We start from the raw sequence: 16399 nt of genomic DNA, 5'->3' as shown, positions 1-16399 counted from the left end.
CATGCCGCCCGTTCACCCGACAGCTGCAAGAGCTGCGAGAACCGCGCGCCGCTCTCAGGCCGCGCGCGGCAGAGCACGGGCGCGGCTGGGCTAGGCCGGCGGGCAGACGCGGCGGCGGGAGGACGACGCGGAGCCAGCCCAGGACTCCGACCCCGCCGCCTGCGGCCGGTGCCCGCGAGCCCGAGCTGCCGGCCGCCTCCTTCTACACGAGCCCTGCGGGCTCTGTCCTGCCAGGCCGTACCTAGGGAGGTCGTGGACGAGACGTGGTTAACCCCGGCGCTAGGGTCGCTGGTCCGCCGCCGGCGCCTCAGCCCCTGGTGCGGCTGCTGCCTTCGCGCTGCCTCGTCCCTCTCCGCCATCTTGTACAGATTTAAAATTAACTCCCCACTGACGTCAAACGCCGCCGCCGCTTTATCAACCTCCCGGGAGCCGGCGTGGCGGCCGGCGGGTCCTAGCGCCGCCCTCAGCCAGCGCCTCCCTGTGCTGCCCCCGCCCCCGTCCCGCCCATCCGCTCCCTCACTCCGCCTCCGCCTCGCAGACGTGCGACGGGGATTTCTCCGCCCAGCGTTTCTGGCAGGAATGGGGGCGCGCCACCGCCCTCGCCGCGGTCTAACACGCCCACCTTTCTGAGCTACCTACCACACCCCCTTAGCTCTGGGCTGGATTGTGTAAACCGATAAGGCATCTCTGAGGACTAAGTTCTTCCTTCCCAATTCAGTTCCCCAATTCTATTTACATCTCTAGTGTTGGTTCGTGCCCTGCACGTGAGGTTGCGTTCACACCCCTTTCCTTCTCGCCTTTCCATTCCCACGACCGCCTCCGCAGCTGTTCCCCTTGTCGCCCTCTTCACCCAGCAAATTGTTGCTTGTGCTCTTCTTTTTATCTTTTCGTCACCCGTGCAAGTCCGTACTGTTGTTTCCTCTCCTACCACCATCATACAGTTTGTTTGCACTAGCTTCCCATCTCCCCATTACTTAAGAGATTCTCCTCTGTCTTCTTAACTGCGCGTACCATAACCTTACCCTCCTGTTCTTGGCACTCTGCAGGGGCAAACCAGAAAGCACTCTGATCAGATAATGAATTGTAGTAGGTCCTTTCTGAACTGTGATGAACCTTCTTGTGGGGATCCAGTGACATCCTATAGAAAGTTCAGGTGACTTTTTGAAATAATTGTCAACCTGTGGTAGCGTCTGCGAAACATGGTCTCTATTCTCTTGGATTTTTACCACATCCTCAGCTTCATTAGAAACTCCTTTTCTCTGGGTAAAAACAGGTGTCCACGTATTCAAATAAATGCCTTGTTCAGGTCTTCTCATAATCTGAAGCTCACAGCCTTTCATCCTGCATGACCTTTAGAAAAACATTGATATCATAGAAGCTTGCAGGGGATCATTATAGAGGGACTTTTCTTGGGCTGTTGGGGATTGTTTAATCATCTGTTTTCTGTCTTTACCACTAAGGGAAGAGATTGAGAGCTCCTTCTGATTCCTGGAGAAGTCTAAGCAGCTACTTGTCTGATGAAGTGTTTTCTTTCATCCATCTCCTATGTGATATCTATTTAATATTGTCCAGTCTGCTTTGTGCAAGGCATCATCTCGGGCATAAGAGAAGATGCAAAGATAATATTTTTACCTTCCATTCACTATTAGCAGTTAACGTACCACTGAGCATACCCCATCAACGATCCTGAGAAAGTTAGGGTGATTCCCAAGGTTGCACTGCTGGCCAGTTGGTCACCTAACTAGTGTCCTCTCTGCTATTAGACACTGTTAGTCTCATAGGTTGCTACTAAGTGCCCCAACAAATTCACAGCTCCTAACTCCAAAAAGCCAAATGCAAGCAGGCAAGAGAATGATCATTGGTCCCACCAACACCTCAAGTTCATGTTTTAAGAGTTTTCTTCCATTTTTCCCACATTAGTCATCTCTCCTCGATTTTTTATCACAGTGAAATCTCAATCAACATTATTCCAGACTTCTCTCCTTTCTTTTTTTTTTAAGAGAGAGAGAGAGAAAGAGAGAGAACCTTTTTTAATATTTATTTTTTAGTTTTTCAGCGAACACAATATCTTTGTTTGTATGTGGTGCTGAGGATCGAACCCGGGCCCCACGCATGCCAGGCCAGCGCAATACCGATTGAGCCACATCCCAAGCCCTTCTCTCCTTTCTTCTACACCCAAGAGTCCCATGTGAAGTCAATTCTGACTTCTGAATTTCTCCTTTGTTCACCTCCTCTATCCCCTGAATCTCCTTCTTGATTCATCAGCTCCCACTAGACATACTGTAAAAACTGGTTGTCCTCCTTTGGGTCCTCCACACAGCCTCCAGTTTGAGTTTTCTTACATGCAGATTTGATCATGTGGTCTATCTGCTGCAAATTAAATCAAGTTCTTCAGTTGGCAGCCAATCCCTAAAAAACAAATGCCGAATGTCTTCTCTGATATACGGGGAGTGACTCAAAATGGGATAGGGAGGAAGAGCATGAGAAGAAGACTACCACTAAATAGGGAAGAGAGGTGGGAGGGAAAAAGAGGGAAAAGGGGAGTTGCACAGAAGATGGAAGGAGAACCTCATCATTATGCAGAATATATGTATGATGTTGTGATGAGAAAAAGAAAAAAAAAGTGTGTCACATTAGATTGGATAGAGAGAAATGATGGGAGGGGAGGGGAGAAGTAGGGGGGGTAGGAAGGGCAGCAGAATAGAATAGACATTATGATTGCTGTATGTATATAGGTGACTCTATGATCAATGTGATTCTGCAATCTGTACAATTAGAAAAATGAGAAATTATACCCCAATGATTCAAATGTATGAATTGCCAAGATCATTGCAATATCATGTGTAGCTAAAAAAAAAAAAAAAAAATGAAAAAAAAAAGAATAGTTGGCAAAGTCTTTTGATTCAGCCTCTACCATATATTGAGCCTCCTTCTTCACCATTCATTTTTTCATGTGTTAATTTAACAGATAAATCTTGACTCTGTTGTAGGTTCTGAAGAGACAAATAATGAACAAGACAAAATAGGTTTCCTTGGGGTTTGTCTCTTTCCAAACTCCACACAGAGCCCTCCATGATAAGAGAGTAACTCGGAAGCTCAAAGGTCAGTCTTGCTCAGGGTTATCTCCGGTGTCTAGACAATGCCTGGTATATAGTAGAGTCTCAATCAAAACTCGTGGAATGAACAAATGAGTAAATAAATGAATGATTCTACCACTGATTGACCTGATGCTTCTAAACTTCTAAAATCCTCACCTTTTTTTTTACAATTAATAGCATTTTTAAAAAATTTTTTAGTTGTCAGTGTACCTTTATTTTAATTTTATGTGGTGCTAAAAATTGAATCCAGTGTCTCACACATGCTAGACAAGTGCTGTACCACTAAGCTACAACCCCAGCCCAATTAACAGCATTTTTATGGGATCAAATCAAACAATGGATTGAGAGCATTTTCTTGATTGAGAACATTTCTTGACTATAAACAGCTAACATTTATGGAATGTTCACTCTTCCAGGCACCGTGCAAAATACTTTATATATGTTATCATTTAACCTTTATAACAATCCTAAGGGGTAAATTCTATTACTAGTCTCATCTTATAGATAGAGAAACAGAGGCATCGGAGATCAAATAACCTGCTTAAGTGGCAGGTGTGGCATTCAAAGACAGGCAATCTGATTACAGAACTTGTGCTCATTCCCACTGTGGTAGTGTTTACAAACTATGAGTGTCTGGAGAGCAGAATCCATAGCTTAACCACACCAGGGACTCTGGTGTTCTGCCTTCAGTTAATGTAAATTATAATTTACATTAATTAATTATATATATATATATATATATATATATATAAATCCCATGAGGGGGAAAATCAGCAGAAGACATCCACAGACAATTCAATGAAAAGTTTTTAAAATTGTCCTTAAACAAATAAAAAATGTTTACTTCCTCTCATAAAAAGAGTAGCACAGACAAAAACAACACTAAGAATCCACTCATCCATTTGGCAAAAACTCAAAAGCTTATGATTACAGTGTGTTGGACAAGGTGTGGGAAAAAATTACTCTCATACACTGAGAATGCTAAATGATATGTCTCCTATAGAAAGGAATTTGCAATAACCAACAAAGCTATTTTGCTTTTACTTCAACCCACTAATCTCACTTCTGAGCATTTACCCTGTAGATACAATTCAACAGTACCAAAAAATACATTTACACAAGGTTATTCATTGCCACATTATTTGCTGTTGCAAAACATTGCAAACTATGTAAATGTTCAAGCATAAGTGGTTGTTTAAAATATTCTATGATAAATACTCATGATGGACCACTTTGCAGCTGTTATAAAGGGGAAAAAAAGGAAGATCTTTATGAATTGATATCAAGTAATTTCCATGAAATTTTCTTAAGTGGAAAAAGCAAAAGGGCATATTAGTATGCTACCATTTTTGTGAAGAGAAGAAATAACAAAGTATACATATATCTACTTATCTGTACAAAAAAGACATAACATACTATTCCAAAGAGGGAAAAAAAGAAAGACAACCAATCTAAGTAATTTGAAAATATACTATTAAATCATAAATATGTCTCACTCTTGTGCAGAATCAGGAGAGAACAGAAAAAAAAAATCAGACCCCTTTTTAGTAGGCTTGTTTTCATAGAGATAACAGGCGAAGTAGTTCTGAACTTATTTTAGATGTACTATGGGATTGAGCAAATTAGTGACTATCTTGATACTGTTAAGAGCCAGTGTTCTCAATGGGGAAGATGGGACATACGGATAATGAAAGAAAAAAGCAAGATGAACACAATGGGATGAATTAAGTTGCAGGTATTGACATGGACTCAAGAGTTCTAAAGTAAATAATAGGTATATGAAAGTTTAAATATGTAAATATGTGCACACATACAGTTGTATATTTGTGTATGCACATGTGTGTATATATGTGTGTACATATATATGAGAAATATATATATATTTCTCAACTCACCTAGGCCTATTAGCAAAGACATCAAAAGTAGCAATGAGCTGGGTACACACTCCTGAAATCCCAATGGCTTGGGAAACTGAGGCAGGAGGATCATGAGTTCAAAGCCAGCCTCAGCAAAAGTGGGGTTCTAAGCAACTCAGTGAGACCCTGTCTCTAAATAAAATACAAAATAGGGCTGGGGATGTGGCTCAGTGATCGAGTGACCCTGAGTTCAGTCCCCAGCACATTCCCCCAGCAAAAAGTAGCAATTATCACACAGTGCCCAGTCTTGGTCCTTAGTGCCATTTTCTAAAGGAGCCAAGAGTCCTTGGAGAAAGGGCTGATCCCAGAACTGTCTCAGGTTTGGTGTTTCTGTGACAGAATTTAAGCTGTTGCTCAACAATTTAGTAAGATATGCCACCCAAACACAAGGTAACTTGAAGGGGCTCCCACTGGCCAAATCTGGGACAATTTGGAGTAAAGGTTATGATGTATGCCACTTCTTCTCAAATCACTCAGAAAATATATGTATATAGAGAAAGAAAGAGAAGGGGAAACAGAGAAAACAAATGATAAAGCAAATTAAGCAAAATGTTAATAATGCATGAATCTAGATAATAAATAATTATTCAGATGTTCTATGTATTATGCTTGAATTTTTTTTTTTTTTTTTTTTGTAAATTTGAAATTATTCCCAAGAAAGGTTTGGGTTTCTCAATAAAAAAAATGTAAAAATAAAATAATTATTTCTTTTACAAACAAAATGCCTTTGATCAAAGATCAATAAAAACTTACATTTCACATATTAATACAGTTGTTAAAAATCACTTTCATTAACAATTTGTCAATAGAGGAAATACTCATAATGTCAAAGAGGAAAAAGCTTCAATCCCATAAAAATGTGTAGATGTGTAAAAAAATGGAAAGAGATGTTAAAGGTAATAGGAACGGGTGTGGTGGCTCATGCCTATAATCTCAGCTAAGGCAGGAGGTTCACAAGTTTGAAGCCAACTGGGCAACTTAGTGAGACCCCTGTCTCAAAATAAAACAAAAAGTGTTGGGGATTTAACTCAGTGGTAGAGCACTCCTGGATTCACTCTCCACTGCCAAAAAAAAAAAAGAAGAGGAAGGAGAAGGAGAAGGAGAAGATGACAACCACATGGGCCTTCTAACATATGCATGATCTTCTAACATATGCATGCTCTTAACAATATTCTGATAACTCATGTTCTAAATCTGGGACCTAAATCACCACCATCATCCCAAGAACAATTACACTTCCCTCTCCTTCATAGAATTGGTAGGCTCTTTGTTAACTTGTGAAGCAGCATTCTTCTTGTGTGTTTATGATTGTACAATTTGGAGAGCTTACTTTGTGTGGACATTTTCTGTTTTATTATTGGCCCCAAGAACATAGTGTTTTCTTTTTAAATGAGAAGACCAAAAAAGAAAAAAACTTTAAAAAGATGATTTTTCAAAGATGTATACTCTGTCATTTACTCACCAAAAATGCAGAGATACATAGAAAAAATAAATGGTTCACAAATGAGATGTTTAGAAATTAAAATATTTAAGAAATCATTTCTAATGTAAAAAAGCATAGACCAAGCTAGGCATGGCGGCTCACTCCTGTAAATCCAGCAGCTTGGGAGGCTGAGACAGGAGGATCGCAAGTTCAAAGCCAGCCTCAGCAAAAGCAAGGCACTAAACAACTCAATGAGACCCTCACCAGTTGGCTATAAATAAAATCTTCAATAACTGCTATAGTTTGGATCTGATCTTAAGTATCCTCCAAAGGTCTATGTGTTATAGGCTTGATGCCCAAGGTAACAAACTTGCTGGCTTGTAACATTCATCCAAGCCTCTGCAGTTTAGCATAAGCATTCTTGAGGAAGATGCAGTCATCTGGTGTGGAATAGCACCCTTTATGGTTTTCTTCCCTCCGCCTTGAAGGAATCCAAATCTATTTATCTAGTCTACTATCCCTACGTAGATACCAATCAAATCTTTTTTCTCTTTTGTGCTTTTCTCTTTAGGTGTTCTGCCCATCCTAGAGCCCAAACCCACTCTCTCCCCAGTCTGTGGTTACTACACCTGAGTCAAGATAAGGTCAAACTCTTATTTAAAAAAAAAAAAAAAAATTGGCTGTCCAAAAAAAGAAAAGGGTGAAGTGAATGTTAAAGAAAACATTTCACTGCCATTTTTCAGACACATATTTTCTTAACAAGCCTTCTATGAGGAAGGAAAGCACAGGGCATAGAGAGTCTGAGAACTGACTGGAACTCACCCTGTTATCTTGTTAATCCCTGCCAAGATGGTGTAAGAAAGAAGGAATGGTCTTCCCTATAACACGCAGAAAACTGGATCTCCATTCATGGAAACCATTCCCTTGATTTGGAGTATATCACCTAGATGAGGCAGGGTTAAGCTGGGGAAACAGGTAGACAAATAAATATGAAGTGGTGACCACAATAGAAAAAGTGTGAGAAATTACTGTGGCGCAAATGAAATAAAATGCTTGCTCTTGAAAAACCAGCATCTACCTCAGAACAAAGCCTGTCCAAGGAAGGGGGCATGACCCTTGTCCTTGGAAAGACCCACAGAGCACACCTAAGCACATACCCACCCTGCTGAGTTGTTTATCTACATATAACAGGAGAGATCTGCTGTCCTTGACTCAATTAAGGCTAGGTGGGGACCCATAACAACACCCTAGCAGCCACCAATTCGGCATGGGACAGGGAAAATACCTGGGATGCCAGATGACCCTCCCAGTAGTTTATGGTGGTTGATAACGTGTTGGGAAACCTTGTAGTTCAGCACAAACACCCCTCTTGGCTTAAAACCAATCAGTTTAAAGGAATCCCCCTCTTGTACTGACCAATCACCCTTACCTAACTTGTTCCCGCCAGTGAATGTGCTAATCATGTTTTAGAGTTGTTGTTTGATTTTCCCGCGGTGTGTGATGATTTGCTGAGAGATGCTATGATGTATGTGAAGTCCCTGCCTTCCCCAAAGAGTGCAACTGCTGCAAACCCTGGGCTCGGGGCCTCTCAGTGTCACCAGTTGCTTTGTGCGTGCAGAGGACCGAGCTAGCTCGCAATAAACACCTCTTTGCTGCTTACATCGATCTTGGTCTCTGGTGGTCTTTTGGGGGGGTCCCGAATTCGAGCATAACACTCTGGCAATGAAAAGATGCCTATGTTGGGGGTAAACTGCCTTCCATGTAGAGCTGTATTATCATTTCAGTGATGTGTTTTCTGAATTCAGCTACACTGTTCTTGCAAATTGTTGTTCCTGAAGATGTGTGCAAGAATGTGCAAAAGTGACTAATAAAGATGAGCAAGTGTTTGCCTGAACTGTGGGGTGGGGGATGGAATCTGGACACTGTTGCTCCAAGGTCCAGGAAACAAATGCAGGGGCTGCTGGGGAATTGGCCTTGAGGACTGGCAACACTGAAAGCACAGAAAGCAGTGAATTTGGCCCAGTCACTGTCATACTCAGGACAGACTCTTCAGGCAACTTTCCCTGACCTCAGGGGCCAGTGGCTGTTGATTAAACCCAGAAGTTGCACAACGGCTACAGTAAATAAACTGATTTGCTATATAGAGACTTCTTTGGAATTAAACATCTTGGAGAAGCCAGGCAGGAAATTTTTGCAGGGACAGAGGGAAATCAGAGTTCCTGCTGGAGTAAATGTGAATTAAAAAAAGGTCTCTGGGTTATTGTGTGAGTCAACTTTCTGTTATTATAACAAATACCTAAAAAAAATCAATCTATAAAGAGAAAAAGTTTATTTTGGCTCACAGTTTTGGAGATTCCAGTCTGTGATCCAGTGGACCCATTGCTTTTAGGCCTCTAGTGGTGGTACATGGTGGCAATGGTAGGGAGCATATGGTGGAGCAAACCACAGACCTTATAACAAGTCAAGGAGGAAAGAAGGGAGGGGAGGGCTGGGGTTGAACTCACTCTTCAAGAGCATGCCCCCAGGGACCTAAGCACCTACCAAAAGCACTACCCTGGGAATCAAGCTTATAACACATAGACCTTTGGGAGATACTTAAGATCCAAACTATAGCAGTTATTGATGTGCAGGAAGATTGTATTTATAGGAAACTGGTGAGTCAGAGTTATTGGTTTATACTAAGATAAATAAAATCAAGAACATTTAGGTTTTCTTGAGTCTAAAACTTATTGTAGGAGCCTGAGCACAGGTGCATGCCTCCCTGGCATAACCCTGTTTGTCTCTGGTTGAGAATTACCGCCATCTTGAAAGCAGTTTTTCCATAGATTTCCATTTGGCCTTGCTGGTTAATATTAGGGGTCCATTTTTCTCTACAGCAAGGGTCCACTGTCTCTCATGAATGTAAGAGGAAACTCATGATTCCCCCATCTACATTCAACCTCAGACACAATGACTTTACACATGAGCATCAGTTCAAGCTGGTAAAAAGAACACCAGCTTTGGAATTCACACACCAGCTCTTTCACTTGGTTTTATGACATTGAGAAAGACAGTGAATGTAAATATTTTGCCCAGTGACAGGCACATGTCAATAAATAATAGATATCATGATTATTGCTCCAATGAAGCAGATCTATCAAGTCTAAGATCTTCCCTTTGAAGAGCAGGAGCATAATTAATAAAGATACCTATTCACAATATCATCTAACCTACAAAATAACTCTGTGAGTGTAATGGCACCCCCTCCTCCAAAAAAAAAAAAAAAAAATCTTAACTAAGCTTCTCCAGAAATCTTCACCATAATTGATTTTAGAGCTATAAGCAAAACAATCTATAAAAGAAGTTCAATGTAGGGCTGGGGTTGTAGCTCAGTGGCAGAGCACTTGCCTCACACATGTAAGGTACTGGGTTCAATCCTCAGCACCACATAAAAAAATAAATAAACAAACAGAATAAAGATAAAAAAAAAAGTTCAATGTAGTTAAACTTCCTATTTTCCTGTTGCTCTATTTTACTTGGTCACTGGCTGGGAAGAAATCAGCACTCCAGGTGCTGAACACCCCTTTACTTGTTTTTCACAAACATGTATCCCGTATAGTAGTTTGTAGAAGTGTGTTTCCAAATACAAAATATGATTTTAAAAAATCCTTTTTTTTTTTTTCAGAGTAGAAATTAGAAGTTTATTAAAGGACAGCAGAAAAGACTTCTCCCGGAGGAAGAAGGGGACCCAAGAGGTGGAATCCCTTAAAAAATCCTTTAACAAGGCCTCTGGCCTTGAGCTGGAGCTTCACAGAGAAGTCTACATTTTTAAGATAAGAGAAGTTACCAATTGGGCTCCATGGTAACTGCTGGCAGGGGGAGAAAAGAAAGGGAAAAAGAAGCTCTCTCCTTCTCAGGTGTTGTCCTTGGAGGGTTAACTTGCCCAGAACAGTGAAAGAAAAAGCTGCTTTTATGTGAACTTCTGAGCCCCTCCCCTGACATGCTCTGTATAAAATTCTAAAACTACTTGAGCTTGGGGTTTAGGGGATTAATTGATTACAGCAAAAGCTGTGCCCTCTGAACCTGGCTACAGCCAAATAACTGTTTCCTGCTGTCTTTGGTGCCTTGCTTCATCTGTCCCTACATCATCAGCCTTTTACAAATGAAGAAACTGAGGCTTAAAAGATTACATATTTGTTCAAGGCCACATGGCTAGTAAGTTGAGGAGCCAAAATTTCAACCCAGTTCTGTCTGCCTGAATTGCCCATGTTCTTAAGCATGTATTTCCAGATAGCACACTGTCCTTATGGCTAGGCACCGAAAATTCTATGCCAGAACCATTTATCCTGGCCACTAAGTAGCTAGAAACATCACTCCAGATGTCTAGACTGTTTCAGATGGCTGGTATTAACAAGGTTAAGGATAAGAGCACCCCTAGGGGAGCTGGAGATATAGCTCAGTTGGTAGAGTGCTTACCTTGCATGCACAAGGCCCAGGGTTCAATTCCCAGCCCCACAAAAAAAAAAAGAGCATCCCTAGGCACCAGGGGAGCACTATCCTGGATACGGTGGGGGATCACCTACTTATCAAACAATTCCTGTAGAGTTCATTGGTGTCATGTAGTCACTAAAATAGTTTAGTCTATTGGTGTCATGTAGTCACTAAAATAGTTTAGCACTATCCTGGATAGGGTGGGGGATCACCTACTTATCAAACAATTCCTGTAGAGTTCATTGGTGTCATGTAGTCACTAAAATAGTTTAGTTTATAGGATCAATAAAAATCCAAATTTATTGCACTGCAAAAAAAAAAAAGTACAACCATCATACAAAAAAAGAAAAAAAAATGCTTATAGGATCTCTCTAGGAACTATATCATATTCTATCATGTTTTTTCAAAAATAATTCTGGAGGTGGGGCAAAGGTAGCCACCACCACAGAGAAAATGTGGTTGTAACTTGAAGCAACCCTTGCCATATGCTTTAGACTCCTCTGGGAACAGAGTAGTGAATGGTATCCACCTCAGGCCGCTATCCAGACAACACCTAACATGTTTCCCATGGCTTGCCTGCCCCCAGGAATGCCTTTGAAGTCAGTGGGAAATCCAGACTTCACAGAAGAAACTGCACATCTTGGCCTCTGTTAAGATTAAGACAACATCTACATTGGCCTTATTACAATCAACATACCTTTTTGTAACTGAAGAACAGCCAAATCTTTCTTTCCATCTCACAACCCAACCCTGATTCCAAACTCCTAAAAATTCACTGGCTCGTTGACAGACAGAAACACTCCACCTGGACAATATACTTTGAATCCAATGTCCTTGTTATAACCTATTTTTAATACTTGGATTCATTGCCACTAGAATAGTTTCATCATTATATTTTGGTAGTTGAATCTCAGTTTTCTCTGACACTTCATCTCAGTATCATGCCATTTCTTCCTTTCCCCAAGATTCTTGGGTCTGTCTTCAATTATAATTACTCAGACTATCAGTTCCTTCTTTCCATTTCCCATAATAGTTCTTTGTTCCAGCTAAAATATAGGTATGTAATGACACTGCCACCTAATCTGCTTGGCAAATATTTATCTTTCAAGCTTTTCTCGATTACCCTCCAAGTGAGATAGAGTAAAGTATAATGAAGTGGTTAACATAGTACTTTTTGGTATAATTTTTTTCATACAAAAATAGATAATCAGAACACATACATATGGTGAAATACCCATACATAAATATATATGTGGTAAACATATAAGTAAATACATAACAATAATAAACACTTGGTGATTGCTCTTTGGTAAAGTTACCTATTTGTTTTTGTTGTCAATAAGCGATTCTTAATTTGTTTTGTTTGACTAATACAAATGATATGTAGCACCTACAGAACATGTTCCCATAGGCATACCCAAATATCCCTTGATGGTCATTGAAAATTAGATTATGGACCATGTAGCTCCTGTCAAGAAAAGATCCAGATTTTGTGACACTAAACTATCTACAAATTTGGGGAAGCATCTACATAAAAATAAATTATGAAATGAAATGTTTATTTGGGATAAAAGAAAAAAAGAATCCCCTTAAAATCACAACATTTGTAAAGCTAACATACCACAAATTCACAGGCAAAAAAATTTCTTTATTGATTATGTCTTCTTAAAACACTTTTTCTGACTTTTTAACTGCTGAATTTTTGGTTGACTTTTTACACTATACCAATTTGGGGAAATTGTTTTCTGAAAAGAGGGTTAAAAGACAATTTATTTCATTCTGTGGCATAGTCAGTAAAGTTCTTATTGTTGATCACATAGAAAACTCTCTCTGTTTCTCTCAACTTCATAGCATTTTACTGTTATTGTCATATAAATTTTTGAAAATGTTGTCAACTGTTGGGAAAACCTCAATCTAGTGTCTTTCCTATAGGAGCTTCAGGTCCCAGGGATATCAAATTTTCTTTTCATGACAACCTCAATTAATCTTTGACATGAAAATGTATGGAGCCTTTATAATTGCATTTGTAACATGAGAGAAATTTCATTTTTAATTATCATTGATGAGGACAAAATCCTCTTTTTACAATTAAACCCAACCAGTTTTGGAAAAATTTTTCCATAGACTAGTTTCTGGCTCCAGACACTTTTTAATATTGTCTTTTCCCCCCACATACATATACTGGTTCTGGGAACTGTTGAATACTTATCGCCTCTGAACTTACACATCTTCCTATCATCTTTGAACCCGAGAACATAGAAATAGACAAGGACACATGTGTCCTGATTTTCCCTGGTAGAGCTTACATCCTGGAAGTTAATGCTAAAGAGATTGAGAGAAAACAGAAAGTAGAGGGATTTCATGCTCCTCTTCTCCATGTGGAACTCTTAATGAAACCCATGCTCCACATGATAGCCTTATTCCATTAAGAAATAGTGCAGCATATTAAAAATGATGGTGCATAATGGTTAGATAGAAATGAAAATGGGCCTCAGTTTTCCCTTCTGAGCCTCCCTTTGCTGGGGCCCGCCCAGAGGTCACCACACATACCATAGAGGATTAGAAAGCTAGTTGAATAAAGAACCAGGCTTAAGGGCAGTGATATAGGTTATCCAATCTAACCCAGGAATCAGATGGAGGTTGTGGGTGAGATTCAGATGGGTATGCTACACCAATATGACCTTAGCAGAAAGGAGCACCAGGTCTTGGACAAGTCAAAGAACAAAGCACAGGACAGCCAATTCCAACTAACTCCACAGACTCCAGTGCAAGATGCAAGGTAAGAATCGCATAGGAGAGCCCAGTGAGGCCCCAAATAGGAGCACTGGGATCTAGACATGCATCCAAGGCCTGCTTCACTGCAACTGTCTGCAACCCTGTTCCTTTAGGTACTGTTCTAGGAGATAAGATACTGGAATCAGATTCTCGATTCACAGAGGAAACTCCCTGAAATCCTCCACGAATACTTATAATAGCATCTAATATTTGTTAGATACTTACAAATGCCAGGCAATTTGTATTGCCATAATAATATAGTACTTTTTTTCAATTAAGCCTCACAATAGCTCTAAAACAAAGGTACTCTTACATTTTACACTGAGAAAACTGAAGCAAATATACATTTAATAATTTTCCCAAGGTCACCTAGCTTATAAAATACTGGACCAGGACTTTGACCCCACAGATAGAACTTTGGAGTTCGCACTCAAACTACTAAGTTCTGTTGCCTGTAGCAACCTGAAGAACTCTGGAATATGATACCAACAGCTCCATGGGTTGGCCGGATCATTCCCCAGTAAAAGACTCTTCCTTCAGTAGAGTTTTGTGCCTTTCCGGGATGAACAAAAGATCCAAAGTTAAGGACTGTATTCTCTCCACTCTTGAGTCCAAGGCCATGGTTGAATATCACAGTGTTTCCACTGTTTGTTCTAATTAACCATTGGGCTTTTTTGTGACATCAGTGGTAGATCTCAGAGATAAAGTGCTGCTCCAATGTTTTCAGTATAGTCTGCTTCTCAAACCCAGAGCCCAAACTGCTTAAGGGAAGGACATTGTTACTGGAGAAGCATTTACATCTACTGTCACTCTTCTGTGGATCCCACGTTGGGACTGTGTTGAAAACAGCCAACTTATTTCCACCACCTCGTACCCATCCCCTGCTCCAATTGAGAAGCCTCTCTCAAAGACATGCTCACTCTGAGCACAACTCTGTGTTACATATTGTAATCCATGGAAAGTCATCCTCAGAAATAACCACACTTGGTATGAAGAATCCAGAAACTGGAGCAGCAACATCGTCAGATTCCACTTCCAGATTTGTGACATAAACTCTTTGAACTATATTTAACATTTCTATTCTTTTATTTTTGCAAAACTAACAGGAGTGCAACATACTGCAATCATTTATAGGCTGGTTGGTGCATAACATTTTATTGTGAATGTCATATAAATTTTTTAGATTATTGCCAAAGTTGGGAAAACCTCTATGAGGTCTCTTTTATGGAGGAGTGTCAGATCTATCTATATTTCTTTTCTTTCTTTTCTTAAACAAGTGTTGATGTTAAATGTCCTTCTCTGCCCAGTCTTGCTATTCCCTCCAATACCTTTCTCCCATTAGCATCTATTTTTTTCAGAGCTCTTGAGGACAGTTATATCCTAGCTCATGCTGACAGTTCCCCAGGAAAAAGCCTGGGTCTGGGCCAACTGGGTAGAATGCTGATGATCCAAGTGTCTCTGGTCCTCTGGGTACCACTACTGAGAAGAATTGCAGGGCCACACTTTTTTCCTAGGCAGTTCTGTTTGTGCCAAAGGATTCCCATACTCATGAATATTTTTGCAGTTTATTACTCGCATTCCCTGGCTGAGAATGCCTCAAAGTCTCAAGAAGCCAATTCCTCTGTTTTGTCTCCTCTAACTAGGAGTCTCAAACCCCTTCCAAGAGGATATACAAGGAACAGAGGCTGTGCCTCCTTCCCCATTTTCCTTTGGGTCCTGCTCTCAACAAATGCTACCTCTCCTCCCAAGGGCATTGGATATTGTATCAACCAGCACAAAACCACGTACATTAGTGACAGAATGGGTACAAATAGATACTGGGAGGAGGGAGCAGGGGCCAAAAGTGATAAATATTGTCCCATCTAGCTAAACTCAGTAGTTCCAAGTCTCCCCATAATAAATGTCTAAAATAATCAGACTTAGGAATTTCAATATGGATTAAATATTTCCCTCCTATTCTTATTTTAAGTATGTAGAATCAAACATGTGCATTTCCACATATGAAATCAACATTTTTTAGCTTCTTATTTGTGGACAAATTTAAATCCAAAGGTCAAGATTAAAACCCTCTATCTCATCTTGGGGGCTCTCTCCTCATATACATTTGTGTTTTCTTTTATTCCATCCTTAGTTGATGGTGACTGAGAGGTCAATGAAGAAAAGCTATGAGAAACCCACCGTCAGTGTAGGTAGGGTAGTTGTTCTTCATAAGAGAAGCAGGTTACTTCTCACCATAAAATTTGCTGTAGTTTTAAAATCCCAAATTCTTTCAGTCTAATACTTTGACAAGGAAACCTATTCCCACATGATTTTTTTATTTGTTCTAATTAGTTATATATGATAGCAGAATGCGTTTCGATTCATTATATACAAATGGAGTACAACTTTTCATTTCTCTGGTTGTACACAATGTAGAGTCGTACCACATGTGCAGTCATACGTGTACCTAGGGTAGTGATATCCATCTCATTCCACCATCTTTCCTGCCCCCATGCCCCCTCCCCTTTTCTTCCTCCCCTTTGCCCAAAGTTCCTAGGTTCCTTCGTGATTTTAATATATTGTGGTACTGGGAATTAAACCCAGAGGCACTCTACTACTGAGCTATATCCCCAGCCTTTTTTAAAAAAAAAATATTATTATTATTTGTTTTGTGACAGGGCCATGCTTAATCATCCAGGCTGGCCTTGAACTTGTGATCCTCTTGCCTCATCCTCCAA

General features: G+C 40.3%; 1 protein-coding gene across 3 annotated transcripts in view; it reads right to left on the bottom strand.

Annotated features, from left to right (window-relative positions):
• The window catches only part of Atl2 (atlastin GTPase 2), a 54351-nt gene extending 53958 nt beyond the window's left edge, over window positions 1-393 (bottom strand). For all 3 annotated transcript variants that reach the window (XM_015479746.2, XM_015479748.2, XM_048804531.1), the window contains exon 1: window positions 242-393. In XM_015479746.2, the coding sequence (XP_015335232.1) occupies window positions 242-359 (118 nt within the window). In that variant the 5' untranslated portion in view covers window positions 360-393. The remainder of the gene's footprint in view (window positions 1-241) is intronic.
• Between the last annotated feature and the right edge of the window lie 16006 nt (window positions 394-16399).

The sequence above is a fragment of the Marmota marmota genome, unplaced genomic scaffold (assembly GCF_001458135.2).
Source record: "Marmota marmota marmota unplaced genomic scaffold, marMar, whole genome shotgun sequence".
NCBI classification, from domain to species: Eukaryota; Metazoa; Chordata; class Mammalia; order Rodentia; family Sciuridae; genus Marmota; species Marmota marmota.
This window is presented reverse-complemented; position numbering and strand designations above follow the sequence as displayed.